Source organism: Erithacus rubecula (genome assembly GCF_903797595.1).
Source record: "Erithacus rubecula genome assembly, chromosome: 2".
In the NCBI taxonomy this organism is placed as follows: Eukaryota; Metazoa; Chordata; class Aves; order Passeriformes; family Muscicapidae; genus Erithacus; species Erithacus rubecula.
Window position 1 is genome coordinate 95,361,030 of NC_136685.1, and position 14,397 is coordinate 95,375,426.

Consider the following 14,397-nt stretch of genomic DNA (forward strand, 5'->3'; position numbering starts at 1 on the left):
GAGCAAAGTCAATAAATGCATGTTGCACATATTCCCTTTATCAATCTCTGGTCTAATGGATAGAGAAGTGGACAGAAGCAGATAAAGCACCCATATGGCAGGTATCATCTTTATAAAGGTCCTTTTAGAGTAGTCAGTCATGGGTTCAAGTCAGAGGAGAACAGTGAGTACTAGGAATCCATTATTCAAATTATATTGCTTCCTAGCCTCTCCCCTCAGCACATCAGCTGGCTGTATGAGATGACCAAGTTACAGCAGTTAGACTTATGCCAATGTAAATGCTAGACTCACTATGAATTTCCAGAGCCCCTAAACTATTAACTCATGCCTAGTCTTGAAAAAACAAAAGAGCCAACAACCTAACAAAGAGAAGGAGCAGTACTTCCCCTTCTGATAAAAATATTCAAAGCATTTCAAATTAAAAGCCATACACTGCTTCACTGCCAATTGCAGTGTTTTGTCCAACTACTTATTTTCCCAACAATTATCTTTTATAAACTCACCCAATCTTCCTCGGATAAAGCATTACAAATGTTTTTCTCTCTTTCTGTACACAACCATGTGCCAATATGATCAATACCATTAGGATTTCCCACAACCCTACTCAGAAGCCTATGACAGTTTCTAAAGAGCAAAATCCCAGGGTTTAAACCTTCCACATGAGCTCTAGGTCATCTCTATGCACTTCCTTTGGTATTTGTGCTTTCACAAGGTCACACTGCATTTTAGTACCAATGTTCAATTTTCTTGTGCCATACGTATGGCTCAGTGCACCTATGGGCACACCTATGGCTTCACAACTGTCATGATGCTGGATCTTCAAAAGCACAAAGAATCTGTAAGAGCACAGAATGCAAGTTACAAGAATGTTCTTTATTCTCACAGAAATGCCCACTGTTCCTCTTGGGATTTTTTAAAGTTAATTGCACAAACAGTTAAAACAACCCTTACTCTCTGCCTTACCCACAAATAAGGGCTTTGACTGACACACACTGGCAAATAAAGGAAAAAAAAAAAAAGTCTGCCAGGCAAAGCAAGCCTCAATCCTGCCAGCTGCCCCTTAGAATGTAAGTTGTTGCCCCAATGACAGATGGCCATACAGCTCACGTGGCACTGCAAGAGCAGCTCCAGTTTTCAGCCCAACCTAATTAAGCCAACCAATTCTCCTTTACCTTCATATGCTGCCCTGAAAGATTAAAGCACCATCACAGCCATATTCTGAGCCATTCAGTGATCCTTGTCTTAAACAAGGATCAGCCAGCTGGAAGCACAGGACAACAGGCAACTGAGAGCAACAACTCCCAGTACACCCATCCAGATTTTAGCCTGGGACAAGCTGAGCACTAGCATAAGTCCTGAAAGAAAACAGGTATTGTACTAAAAGACACCATGTGGTATACAACTAGAGTATCAACCACAGCAACCCGAGGACATCATGTTTAATTCTGTTCCTTCCCACAGATGTGGTTCCACGATAAAGATAAAACAATTTAAGTGTATAATACTGCCAGACAGCAGGGTGCAAACCTTTTCCCACCAGCTCCCACACACAATACCCAGTGATTGTACAGGTACACAGTCATTAAAATAAAGGAAGGAAGAAGCAAACCACTGAGAAAATCCCTTTTGCTGGCCATTTGCAATCACACTGCTTAAAATATCAGTGAAACTGTGCCTACAGACTTCCCCAGTGACTTTGGGCAAGTTGTGCCATTTTTCACACTTTCGTTTCCCACTGCATTGTCAGAACAATGGCACATCAGTACATCCAGGTGTGCAATGACAGCTACAGAAATGACTGAAGGCCTGCAAGGCACATGAGTTCTGCAATACAAGCATCCAAATCAGTAAAACAAAGGGGATCCTTTACCAGCATCTGAAATTACTCCAGACAACCACTAGTGGCAGAATAACAGACATTTCTCCATGTTTACTGCAGCTCCAACACAGGACCTTCAGGCAGAAGGGAAGGATTAAAGTTGAGTGCACTGATTAGTATTCTTTATACATCACTGAATGCTTGAACAGCTCTTTCCCAAGTAAACTCTAAGCATATACAAGAGCAAGAATTTCTGTGCAAAGATCAGTAAGTCAGGAACCTTCTGGACTAGAAGCTGCTCTTACTCCACCCACTGCAGTGCTCTTACTAGAAATACTAAAAGAGAAAATAATGAACCACTGAATTGTTCCTCTCACTTTAAGAATTAAATGTTCACACATATACACAAACCTAGTCTTAAAAGAAAAAAAATTATTATTTAATTTAAACTCTTAAGGTCATTAAATCTACTACAGTGACTGCCTCTAAAAGAAATTTTATCTAGATGGAGAGATTCTTACTAGCTAATTTGCAAAAAGGGATACTTAAGAATTGTCTGCATATATACAGTGAAAAATACCTGACAGAGGGGAGAAAGAGGCAAGCCTTGGGAGGAAATATATCACCTATCTGTTAAAAAAAAAAAAAAAAACAAAAAAAGCAGGTTGACTTTTTTTAACTGAGTCAAAAACTCAACACAAGCAGGATACCTTGCTCTTCTGATTTCTTTGCCCTTCCTCACCATATACCCCTTTGCCCTTTCCCACCACATACTGATTTCAAAAGCTAAATGAATTAAAATTCCTTTTCTGTAATGTATTTGGCCATTTCTGTAGTACTAATGAATTTGGGAAAAAGACAAAATAAGTCCCAGAAATCTTAAGCAGGCTCAAGCAGTTTCCCTAACCACCATAATGCACACACAGCATTTATATTACTGCAAAATGTAATCCTTCTGCCAATATATGTTACAAGAAATAAATCTCAGTTAATGTTTAATACTCAGTATGTATACATAATTTTATTTACTACATTTGCACCAAAACATCATAAAGGTAATAAGAAAAAGAAATGGTCTGTTTTACTATTTAAAACTTCCTCATTAGGAAAGTGGTAATTATTTCCACCACACAAATGACATAAAGAATTGAAAAATTCTGCCTTTCACAGCCATTACAGCACCACTTCACCAGATACCTGTTTGCTAATACTGGCAGCCCAGAGGAATGCTCAGGGCCAACACTGCTGATAAGGAAGAAACATTGGGATAAAAACTAAAGTGTATTTAGTCTGAAAAAATCACTGTGCCCAGCCCACTATGATTCAGGTAATGTTCTTGTTTCCACACAATTGTGCAACATTTTTAGATCTTACACACACACAAATATACTGGCAGCTTGTAGCACTCTGTGATACAGGTCACTGAGTCAACTGAAATTAATGAGAAACTATGCACTCATTCTGCTGGGATTTACCCAAGAACATGGCAATGAATCCACTCTCAGCACCAATGAATAACAGGCCTTTGAAAGACAGGAATTAAAAATCATGCTTTTTCCACACACTACCTACTTTAAACTTCCATTGTATTAATCAGGATATGAGCAACCCACAGCAGAGAGAAAATTCAAAGCTTCAGTTTCTCAAAAATGTTATCCAGAAAAACATAGGGTGAAAAATTAATGAAGTGAATATGAAAACTGATCTTGAACTGGAACACCATATACTATTGAGACTGAAATTTTAAAATAAAAAATTGTTTCAAATTAATTTTCTGTTCTTCTCTCTCTTTTCCCCACATTTTTACAAATTTACAGATTTCAACATTAGTATGACCAACACATTTTCCTTTAAACTTACATATTAAAGTTAGGTTGTCTATAACTGAAAAATCAGAATAATTTCCCCATCTCTTATTTTCTGGTATTTAAAAAACAGTTTTAGAGGATATTGGGCTGTTAGTGAACATTATGCCTGTTCAGACTTTTAAAGTTAATAAGCTCAGATGTTCAAGCATTATTTAGACAAAATGGGTGATCCAACATCATGATGACTGATGAACTGATCTTCCCAACAGAGCTTCATTAGATAGACTGGGATATTCCTTTTTCAGCTACTTAAACCTTTCAAATTAAGGTAAAATTTGACAATGACAAGCAACCATAGTGATATCATCAAGTGTATCAGCAGACTATTGATCACAAGCTGCTGATCAATGAGAAGAAATTTGGCAAGATATGAAAGGTTCTAAACCTGTTTATCAAAGGCCACTTGAAGTTGCTCAGATATCACCCATTATCACAATCACACCCATTTTTCTAGTCATCCTGACAGCAACAGTAGCCCAAAGCACTAATCCTCTCTCCTCCCACTGATGCTTAGCTGGCCAAACAACTCTTGTGTTGAAGGAGGTTCTCTCAACAGCAATCCGAGGCACATACCTTAAAGGCTCAATTATTTTACAGCTTTGTGGAGACCTAGAAAATTGAACCAGAGGACGCTTCCAATGGATTTCAATACAAGAAAGGTAAAATTAGATGATTTTTAAGGTCTCTTCCAACACAAACCAGTCTGTGATTCTATGAAAAGTGGTTCTTCCATGATGGAAAAACCACTGTGCGCTTTCATACTCTGCAATCGCCCTGGACCTTTGGTGTCCCAAGGTCGTAATAGATGGAGCTCAGGTATCTCTTGTCCCTACCCATGGACACTTCTGCAGTACAGGTCCTAACAGAGCAAATGAAACTTCAGAGTAAGCTCTGGTTTATTTCAAATAACTGTTCTTCAAAGACTGTGCATGAATGCCCACAAAAATGGTCACATATCTTATAACCTTCAGAGAAAGGTGAGGCATCGCATCTTGACAACAATTAATGTAACAACCACCCAAGAACTGTAGTTGATCCATCAGGATGGCAACAAGTGAAGGAAACAGTAAACATTTGAGCAGCCACTACACACAATTTACACTGATGACCCAATAGCATTTAGGTCACCTTTCTGGTCTCTTGCTTTCCCAATCATCAGGAAAGGCTTATTTAACCAAAAAAGCATTCCATTTTGTTCTCATCTTCTAGAATACAAGACTAAAATTTGAAGTTTTTTCCCACGCTTCTGCAGCATAATGTACGTCCTAAAGGTACATTGACAAACTAAATTTTTGAAGGTATGTTGATAAACTTTCCATCTATTTATTTTTCACAGGATTACAGCAAGTCTGCACCAAGACCTATGTCTCAAACTCCAATTAAAGTAGAAATTAACACATTTCCTCTCACTTTTCCAAGTACAAGCAGCTTGGGAACTGTAAATTTTACCCAATTATCTCCAAGAAAAAACATTTATTGACAAAATAGGAATGCAAAAATAGGGAGGATACTTTATATACACACAGGATCAGTAATGCAGTAATTAAATAAGGAGATTAATCTGTGTAAGAAGAGGAAATGGAATAGATTCACAAGGGCCAGTTCAGAGTTTCTCTTCTCAGTAAGGCAGCAGGACAGGATGGCTTTATCACAGTACTGAAAAATATTTTCCCATAAGCATTTAAGTAGTATTTTAGATTTTTGGCAATTATTGATGAACCAGACTGGACTGGATTTTCTGCTGCAAAATCAAATTTCAAATAGGAACTAAGCACTAAAAAGAAAATCAATTGTTTTACCTTTCATGTCATTTCAGATCAAATTCAAGTGCCATTTGTAGTAAATGGGAATCCTTCAGTTAGCCAGGATTTCAGCAGGCTTTGAATGAGAACATCAAAAATTGTTACTGTAGTGTTAGAATTATTTCAATTACCAAGCATTACCTGAAAAAAATCAAGGCAAAATATACTTCTTCAAAAACAAGAAAGAAGGATACCAAGACACTGTGAAATAAACAACTTGTTCCATGGCTTTTAAATGCACTAATAAAGCTCTGTGTCCTCTCTAAAGAAAAACACCTGGCAATTTTAACATCTGAGCAGTTTTCAGGATGGCATCTTTGTAGCATTTATTTCTTCAGCATGGTATGGTCTCAAAACTGCAACAATACAGGACATCGGGGAAGTCCTCATCCTGCTGTCAACTAGCTGAGAGACAGAAACTGCATTATTGTTTCAGCCAAGGCTCTTCAGCAGGTCTAACAATCCACATGGAGAAGGGAGTGCCTTGCAAGAGCATAATGAAAGAGGGTCAAGCTAACTCAAATTACCTTCCATTTGCCACAGGCTAAGAGCATACACATGAACAATTACTGTGAATCAGACACCACAGATCAGCTGACATATGGTAACCTGTCATCCTACAAACCTGTCCAAATACAAAGATAGCTTGAAATTTAGACCTGCTGTAAAGCTACAACTCCCCCCTATTCAGAAAGCAAGACACTAAACGTTGGAACCTTTGCTTCTGGGTGTGTAAGCTGAAAACAAGCAACAGAAGAGAACCCACAAATGAGAGCCCTGTAGGTAAATAGGCTGTTTCCAAATACTACAAACTGGGATTACCAAAAGGAAATAGTTACTGTAACACGACCTATTCATGCTAACCAGCCCTTCAGCATAAAAGTATGCACACAGCACGATGACCAAGAGACTGCACATTCAGCTCATCTGCTGGTGTGAACACTGGTTATTTAGAATAAGTACAGGAATTCCAAGTACAGTTGTTGATTTGGCCTCGTTGCCATGTAGTGGCAATTCAAAGTAGGACAAAACCCAAAGCTTTTGTTTCCCAACCTCATCCCCAGGAGTGTTCATTTCTCTGTGCTGTGCGTACCTACCAAGCTTAGTGCAGTCAACCAGCACTGAAAAAATGAGAGAAAGCTTGATATGCTCTACCAGCACTAGACTGGCACTCACGTGGTACAGCTGAATCAGTTTTTTGGAACACAGAACTGGCTGCATAAGAAGATAAACACTACTATTATTTTGATACTGGAATACCAGAGATACCCAGCCTGTATGGGAAGCGTATCTATACAGGCTTCTGTGGAATAACCTACATAGAATCAAGGTACAGCTGCTCAACAGAAACAAACCTAGGAGCCTCAGTGACAAGGTTTCCAGGCAGAGCTCAACTATGCAGCAGTTTGAGCTCCCAGAACAAAGCAGTGCCTGAACTCTCACATGTAAGACATCTGAGGGACCTGACAAACCTGGCAACGGAATGGAAACTGCAGGTTTCTGTTACAACGAACAGTAGGTTTCATTGTATGTCCCACAGAACGAGCAGAGCACAGAGCCCCAGCAGCACTGCAACAGCTCCTCTCAAATACAGGACTGGCACCAGGCACTAGGCAAGGCTGTGATCCCACAGGACAGCCAAGCTGATCTAAGGGTGACCTGCGAGGGCAAGGGCCAGTCCCACCGATCACCCATTCTCTTACGCATTAACTCAGCCCTGCAGCTAGGTGAACCAACAGCTAAACCAGCAGGTAACTCAGAGTGTTTTGGAGCCTTGGTTTCTGTGGTGATTAGGTCCAGGAAAAGGCTGAGCATGGAGTTAGAAGCAGGAGAACCGGGACAACACCTTTCTCTAACAAACAGGCTCCACAATTACTTAGTTCTCTTAGAAAAAAAGCAACTAAAGAAAGTATCTGAGGACAGCACAAAAAATAGTCCCCAAAAGCCTACTGAAAGAACTCCAGGTTTTTAAAGTATTCATTGCTTCTTTATCCCAGCCTCTACCCACAAACGAATAATAATTTTAAGAACAGGCAGAAGTATAATCAGGAAAACTGTTATTGAGAGGAACCATAATAACTACTATTCATGTTATCTTTTAAGAAGGATTCCAGATTCCTATTTTAGTACCTCAAGAAAAGTTCATTAAACTTCCAAACAGGAAGTACAATGTACATAAGAGAAGATGCCTCTTAGAGCATCTTCTTTAGTTAAGAACCTACATCTAGAACTTAATCTTTTCTTCTACAAAAATTTAAAAGCAATAATATACTACAAAAGCAGAATTTTGATGTTCTGTAATTTCACTGCATTTTTAAATTTGCTTTCTTTCCTTCCTACCTCCTTGGCTCCCATTTTACAAGAACTGAAGGACTCAGACTAAAAGCCTAATCTAGATATTCAAATACTACAGCTTACTACTACAAACAAGAATCACCAATTTTTGTTCCCCTTCCAATCCAAGCATGAATAAAGAAATCTCATACAAGTAAGAAACAAAAAGAAATACTTAATAAGTTGAAAACATGAGAATATTAGGTAATGAGGAATTCAACTGAACAAACCTTCCATTTTCTCAATTCCTGTTAGTTTAGTCAGTTCACCTTTGCTTTTGTCACCTATATGTTGCACAGCTCTGGTTTAATTTTCCTATTGCATCTGATGCAATGTATAAGACTAAATATATTTCATCATTAATCTACACAATTTAGAAACCTCACAGAAACACACTATCTCCTCTTCCTAGCAGACCAAGAAGTTTACAGGCACAGCGTACCAGAGGAAGTTTAAGTGTTGCCACAGGTGATGCAGGTTAACAATGCACCTGGTGCATCCTCCTTCCATCACCCATCAGCCCAGGCACCCAGAGGAGAGTGTGGGCCAAAGGAGTTGTCCTGGCTGCAGGGGCAGCCCCTGGTGCCACCCTGTGTGTGTGTGACATGGCACAGCAGTGGCTCTGCACATTCAGCACTCACAAGGCACACCAGGCTCACCGTGCTGCTGAGGGAGCTGTGCCCATGGAAAGCAGCCTGCCAGCCTGATCTTCCCAGGCAGCTCCTAGGGCTTCCCAGAGTGCTCCTAGAGCTCCAATTCTGTGCATATACATCAGAGCTTCATAGCCAGTGTGTCCATATCTGTGTCCAGAATGTTTATTTATGCTCAACAAGTGAGATGCTTCATGCCTGCACACCTGCAGTAACAGCTTGGCACACATTGCACACCTGTGGTCTACTCAGTGACTGTGATTGTCCCAGGAAGCACCAGAGCAAGGAGGGGAGCAAAGAGCATTACCTTCCCCCAAGGCACAAAGATATAAAACAGACCTGGGAAGGAGGCTTCATTATCTCTTTAACCACTGGGCTCCAAGTTTTTGTAACACAGAACATAAAAAAAGATTTGGCATTTCTGGGAAACTATAACTGATGTTAATAGTCTTATGATTGACTAAAATATACCAAAACTATAGGCAATGAACACTACTGTGTATGCCAAGAACAAATACACTTGATTTTTATCTCTCCAAATGAAATAGAAAACCTTTAGCATAGGCTTAGGCACTTGTCCTACATGAAGGACAGCAAAGATACACAGATGTACTCATAATGCAGAATGAGGCTTAGGGAAACAGAAGTTATACTTGAAGAACCAAGTTTATAGACTCTAAACTTCTATCTCTAAGGTACACTTTGGAAACTTTTCATTTCAAAAACAAGAATTATATTTCTATATGTGAATATACCTTTTCACAGCCCACGACTCACTTTCTAGAAATAGAGAAAAACCTTAACTAGGTTTCTTTCCATGTGGAGCAACCCAACTGATGCCCGACTTGACTTCTTGTCCTAAGGGAAGACTCTACAAAAACTGAAACCCATTTAGGTGCTTTGATGCAAGTCTGTGCATTTGCTTCAGAATAAGAGTAATCTAATTCAGTCACTGTTACTGGCCTGCACTCACCAAATAAGCCTTTTGGTGCACATACTAAAAAAAAATCACATATAATCATGCATGTGCATGATATATATACACACATACACTTCAAACAGAGCCAAATAAAGACTCCTTACCTTTCCTAAGATATTTATCTCAACATTACAAAATTCAAACGTTGTGAGAAATGATTCTACTGGAGTTTAGTTTCTACATGTTTGTTGTACATAGCCTAACCTACTCTTTTTCCCAGTACGTCAAGCCCTCGTGTCCCCTAAACAGACAAATGACTAATTCAATTACCTTGTGTGCTGACAGGCCAGCTGGTTGCTCCTTCTTGGCATGGGTAGAGAGAGTGAGTTATAAATGTCTTTCCCTCATTGTCTTCATGCTCTGCCCAGCCAACAGTTTCCACAAAACTTAACTTCACACCCCTTTGTCAACTTTGCTTGAAACGAGCTAACAAGTTCAGAAGTTGCAGAATGACACAGACTGTATGGGTGTGCGTATCTTGTTTTCATTGGAAAATAGATTGGCGCAAGGAGGGGAAGCAAACTTGCAAGGTAGGTTTACGGCTGCATGTATTAAACTTGCCTCAGCTCCAAAACTATTGACCCAGCTTAACCCAATCTAAATTGGAGCTGCCACAGTCCCACCACACCCACAAGCGTTCAGCGTTATCCCTTCCCTTGCAGCAGCACTCGTGCCAAAAACCAACCTGGGAAAAAAAAGGCAGTTAGTGTTTGGCGCAGGCAGCTGGGAGCCAGCTCCCTGCCCGGTCACATGCACACCGCCGCCACCAACAGCAGCGGCAGCACCGTGCCAGATGCGGCTGGGACTCAGCACACAGGAGCCAGCCCCACCAGCACCTAATGCCACACATGCAGCTCACAACCTCACTAGCGCTACAGCCACTGATGCGCTGGTTTTACAGAGGCACATATGCACTAATGGAGTTACGATTTTGAGAGGAACAGAAACAAGAAAAAAAATATTCATATGATAGCTCTGAGATTGACAATTTCAGCTGCATTCTGGACAAGATCTCCTGGCCTTTTAAAATAAGCATCTAACCTTGTCTTCTTCCTAAAACAAACCAAACCTTGAGTGTATACTCAAGGAAGAAAGAATAACACTATAAGCAAACATGGGAATATTTAATCATAAACATTACCAAGTCCAGATTTCCTTTTGGGTAGACCTTTGTCCTAAAGAAAATAAAAGGACACATCTATTCTGTATCTTTCATGCAGAATTGCAAAACCACTGAATAAACCACTGGTAACCCCACTGGTGACTGGGAGAGATCAGAAGGGAGAAGGTAAAACAGAAGTGGCACAGTGTAGCCAGAGTGGCTAATTTAGATGGAAGGAGGTGTGAACAGCAGAGCATAAGGCAAAACATCTTGGAAGTGTATCCTGGTGACATCTTATCTTGGCTGTGTAATACAGTGAGTCTGGGGGAAAAAACATTTTTATCTGCCATCATTTATGATCTCCGTTCTCCACTAACCAGAACACAGGTAACCAGAACAGATACTGTTCATCAATGTATAATATAGACAGCACGGTTATATATTCATTAGATTTGCTTTTCCATTAACATAAAATGAGAATCACTTCATATAAAGCACAGCTTTGTATGATTTTTAAATTCTTATAAGGAACCTTTGAGGAAGGATTTTTATAAAAGCATTTTTCCCAGTGATCTATTTATTAACAATAGGCATCTTAACTCGATTTTTACCCAGTAGTGAACATGTCACAGTTGTTACTCAGTTGTAAAACACTGTCTACTTACGCAGCATTAAATAATAAATAAAGCTCAAGACCTAGTACATGTTTTACCAAGCAATTTAATGATATGAAACAAGAAGTTCCAAAGATTAACTGAGCTGTATTATCAACTCTATCCCATGATAGCCGTGGTTATAAGTACAGAGCTGTAATATGAAGGAGGAAAGAAATTAACAATAACAAAAAATAATTCCTGTTCAGTCACAGCTGCACTCACAGTAAGAGGGGGTTTTTAAAACAAATTTATATCTGAGTTCAATAGAAACCCTTTCCTAATAACTTATACTGATTCTTTTGTACAGCCTTTTTTAGGATGACCTACATTGCTTGGGAATAAAGGTGAAAGAAGTCAGCACCGATTTGCATGGTATAGTCCAACCCCAGTATATTGGCTTTTAATTTAGTAGCATTATTCATCAGCCTTTACTGCAACAGCCCTGCACAAAGCGATCAAAGTCACACGTAAAACTGAAATTACCTTCCAGATATAATGGATCAGACCTTGCAAATCCTGAGATAGAACAGAAACTGTGCTAGAAACACCCTAAATGTAGATGGAACTCTAATGACAAAAAAAAATTCTTAATGCTGTTGATACATTTTTTGGGCAAGTGAGACCTAGCACAACTGACCTTCAAAAATGTGAGGAAAAAGCTAGCAATGATCTACATGGAATGGTAATTTCCACAAACCATGGAATCTGATTTTGTTATAATTTCATCACCACTGAGTGGTCAACAGCACAGAACAGCATTAAAAAAAAAAAAAATTAGGTGAATCCAGAGTTCCAGAAATGTCAAAGTAATACAAACACACTGCAGCCTCACATTTTAATAGAAGAAGTTTCTGCCTGTATCTTTAGCAAATTAGTAACATATGAACAGTGGCAGTCCAATGTAAAACAGAATAATCACTGCATTTAATCCATAAGCACATCATTCTGAATGCCTTTTATACGTTGTATTTTTCATCTGTTTAAAATGCAAAGTAAACCATGGATTTGAAAAAATCCCCTATATTCTGCATATGGAATATCGATGATGAAAACCCCCAATGTATGTCTTCCAGAGGAAGAATTTCTTTTTTTTGTTGTTGTGTTTCCTTATTTTCTGTGTTGTTTGTCTTTTAAATGTCAGTATACCAGAGAAGTAATTTTAATCATATAATTACTGAAGATTTTGGAAGGTTTACACAAGACCCATAATTGGGCATAAGACATCACATCCTCTGGTTATATACACAGCAATCTGGTCTGGGTAACATTCTTTGCTCTGACCAAGGGGGGGGGGGGGGGGGGGGGGAAGGAAGGGGAGGGAGAGGAATGGAGAATTAAAAATACTTCCTCAGATTAAATTTTCTTTATTTCATCTACTTAAAATGTTCTGATCGCATAAAATGCACTAAAATATTTATCGCGATGCATCTCCGTAGTTAAATACCTTGCTCTCAATGTGATATCCTAGATATTCAAACAAAAGACATTCAGCTGACAATGAAGCCTTTTCTTTTTTCTTTTTTTTTTTATAATTATAAAAAGGCATATGTACACCTAAGACCGCACCACGGATCAGTCTCCTTTATCACGCCGAAGTTGTGACAGGTAATGCATAAAAAATTAAAATCCAATCCACCAGATAAGACATGCAAAATGTCTCCTCCAATCCCACCCCCATCTCGCCTTCAAAAAAAAAAAAAAAAAAAAAAAAAAAAAGCCCAGCCAGCACCAGCCCTGAACACTCGGAGCACAGGCACAGTGGCACCCCCAGAGCCACCACTGGGGCGACAGCGACAGGCCCGAGGGGCCGCCGCCCCCGAGCCCCCCTGCACCCCGCTCCGGGCTCCGTGAGGGGCGAATCCCACCTCGCCGCTTCCTCATGCCCTCACACAATGGTGCTTTCCCCCATTAGCTGCGAATTGTCAACATTTTCACGCTAGGCCCCGGCCGGGGAGGGCTGAGGCGCGGGCGGCCCGAGCCCCCGCTCGGCTCCGGGGCGGCGGGGGCGGTGTGGCCGGGGGGGATCAATGGCTGACGGGCCGCGGCCCCCCCGCCGGCCACGGAGCCGGAGCCCAAACTGCGCAGCAGGCGCGGCGCGGCGGGCCCGGCCCCGCGGAGCCTCGGCCAGACCCGGAGCCGCCGCCCCCGGACACCATTTCGGGGAAGGTGCCGCCGCGAGTCGGCCGGCACCACCGCCTCCCCCCGCCCCGCAGCCCCCCGGGCGCTCTCCCCCCGCGCCCCTCAGGGGCCCGGCCCGCCGCTCCCCGCGGGGAGGCACCGCTGTTCCCGGGGGGGCGAGAGCGCCTCGCCCGCCCGCGGTCCCCAGGGACGGGGCGGGGGTTCGGGGGGGGTGTCCCGTCCCGAGGGGCCGCGGGCGATCGGCTCCCCCCTCCCCGGCCGGGGAAGGGGCCGAGCCCCCGCCTCCCCCCGAGCCGGGGCAGAGCCCGAGCCAAACAAAGCGCGGCCTGAGCGGGAGCCAAGGGTGAAGCAGCCTGGGCTTTTCCTGCCGGTCCCCGCGCAGGGCGGGCCCCGAGCCCGGCTTACCCCGATCCCCGGCGGCGGCGGCGGCGTTGTTCCTCTCCTGCTGCTGCTGCTGCACCGGGCGCGGCCTGGACACTCGCCTGGGTCTCCTGTTGGCGGCTCGGACCGAGTTCATTTGCCGGCTCGTGTGGGCGGCGGGAGGGGAGGGGGGGAATCCTCCGGCAACCGGTGCCTCGGCGGGGACGAGGGCGCTCGGAGGGAGCCCCGGGGCGGCCGCCTCGCAGGCGCAGGCAGCAGGGAAGGGCGGAGGGGGAATCTCCGGGCGCGGGTCCCGCCGCCGCTGCCGGCTCGCTCGAAGGCAGAGGAGCCGCCGGCTCTCCCAGCGCTGCTGTGGGGGACGATGGCGCCGCGCCCCCCCGTCCCGGCCCCCGGCGATCCCGCGGTCCTGCCCGGCTCAGGCCCGTCGCTGCTCCGTGGCAGGAGGAGCCATTGACACCGCCAGGGACGCGCTCGCGAGCGGGCGGCCGTTGGGCGGCCGCGTTGCGCCAATCGCCGCGCCCCACACAAACGGCAGGCGGCAGCGCGGCCAATCGGCGCTGCCGTACTATGGGTGCGCAGGCCGGGGAGGGGCGGGCGGGCGGTGCGGCGCGGGGTGGGGCGGCGCCGTGCCGATAAAAGGCCGGGGCCGCGCGTGCGAGGCGGCAAT

At 43.1% G+C, this 14,397-nt stretch overlaps 2 protein-coding genes across 4 annotated transcripts in view; one reads left to right on the top strand and one right to left on the bottom strand.

Annotated features, from left to right (window-relative positions):
• Positions 1-3,469, top strand: part of MSH6 (mutS homolog 6) — a 72,807-nt gene extending 69,338 nt beyond the window's left edge. The window contains exon 11 of the mRNA XM_079333498.1: positions 3,459-3,469. The gene's annotated coding sequence lies outside the window, so the exon portion shown is untranslated. The remainder of the gene's footprint in view (positions 1-3,458) is intronic.
• The window catches only part of FBXO11 (F-box protein 11), a 68,525-nt gene extending 54,309 nt beyond the window's left edge, over positions 1-14,216 (bottom strand). Inside the window, exon 1 of one of the 3 annotated variants that reach the window (XM_079333501.1) lies at positions 13,755-14,216. In XM_079333501.1, the coding sequence (XP_079189627.1) occupies positions 13,755-13,866 (112 nt within the window). In that variant the 5' untranslated portion in view covers positions 13,867-14,216. Of the gene's footprint in view, positions 1-8,053; positions 8,190-13,754 lie in introns of those variants that run through there. The other 2 variants (XM_079333500.1, XM_079333502.1) reach the window with 2 other exon arrangements.
• Positions 14,217-14,397: the final 181 nt, after the last annotated feature.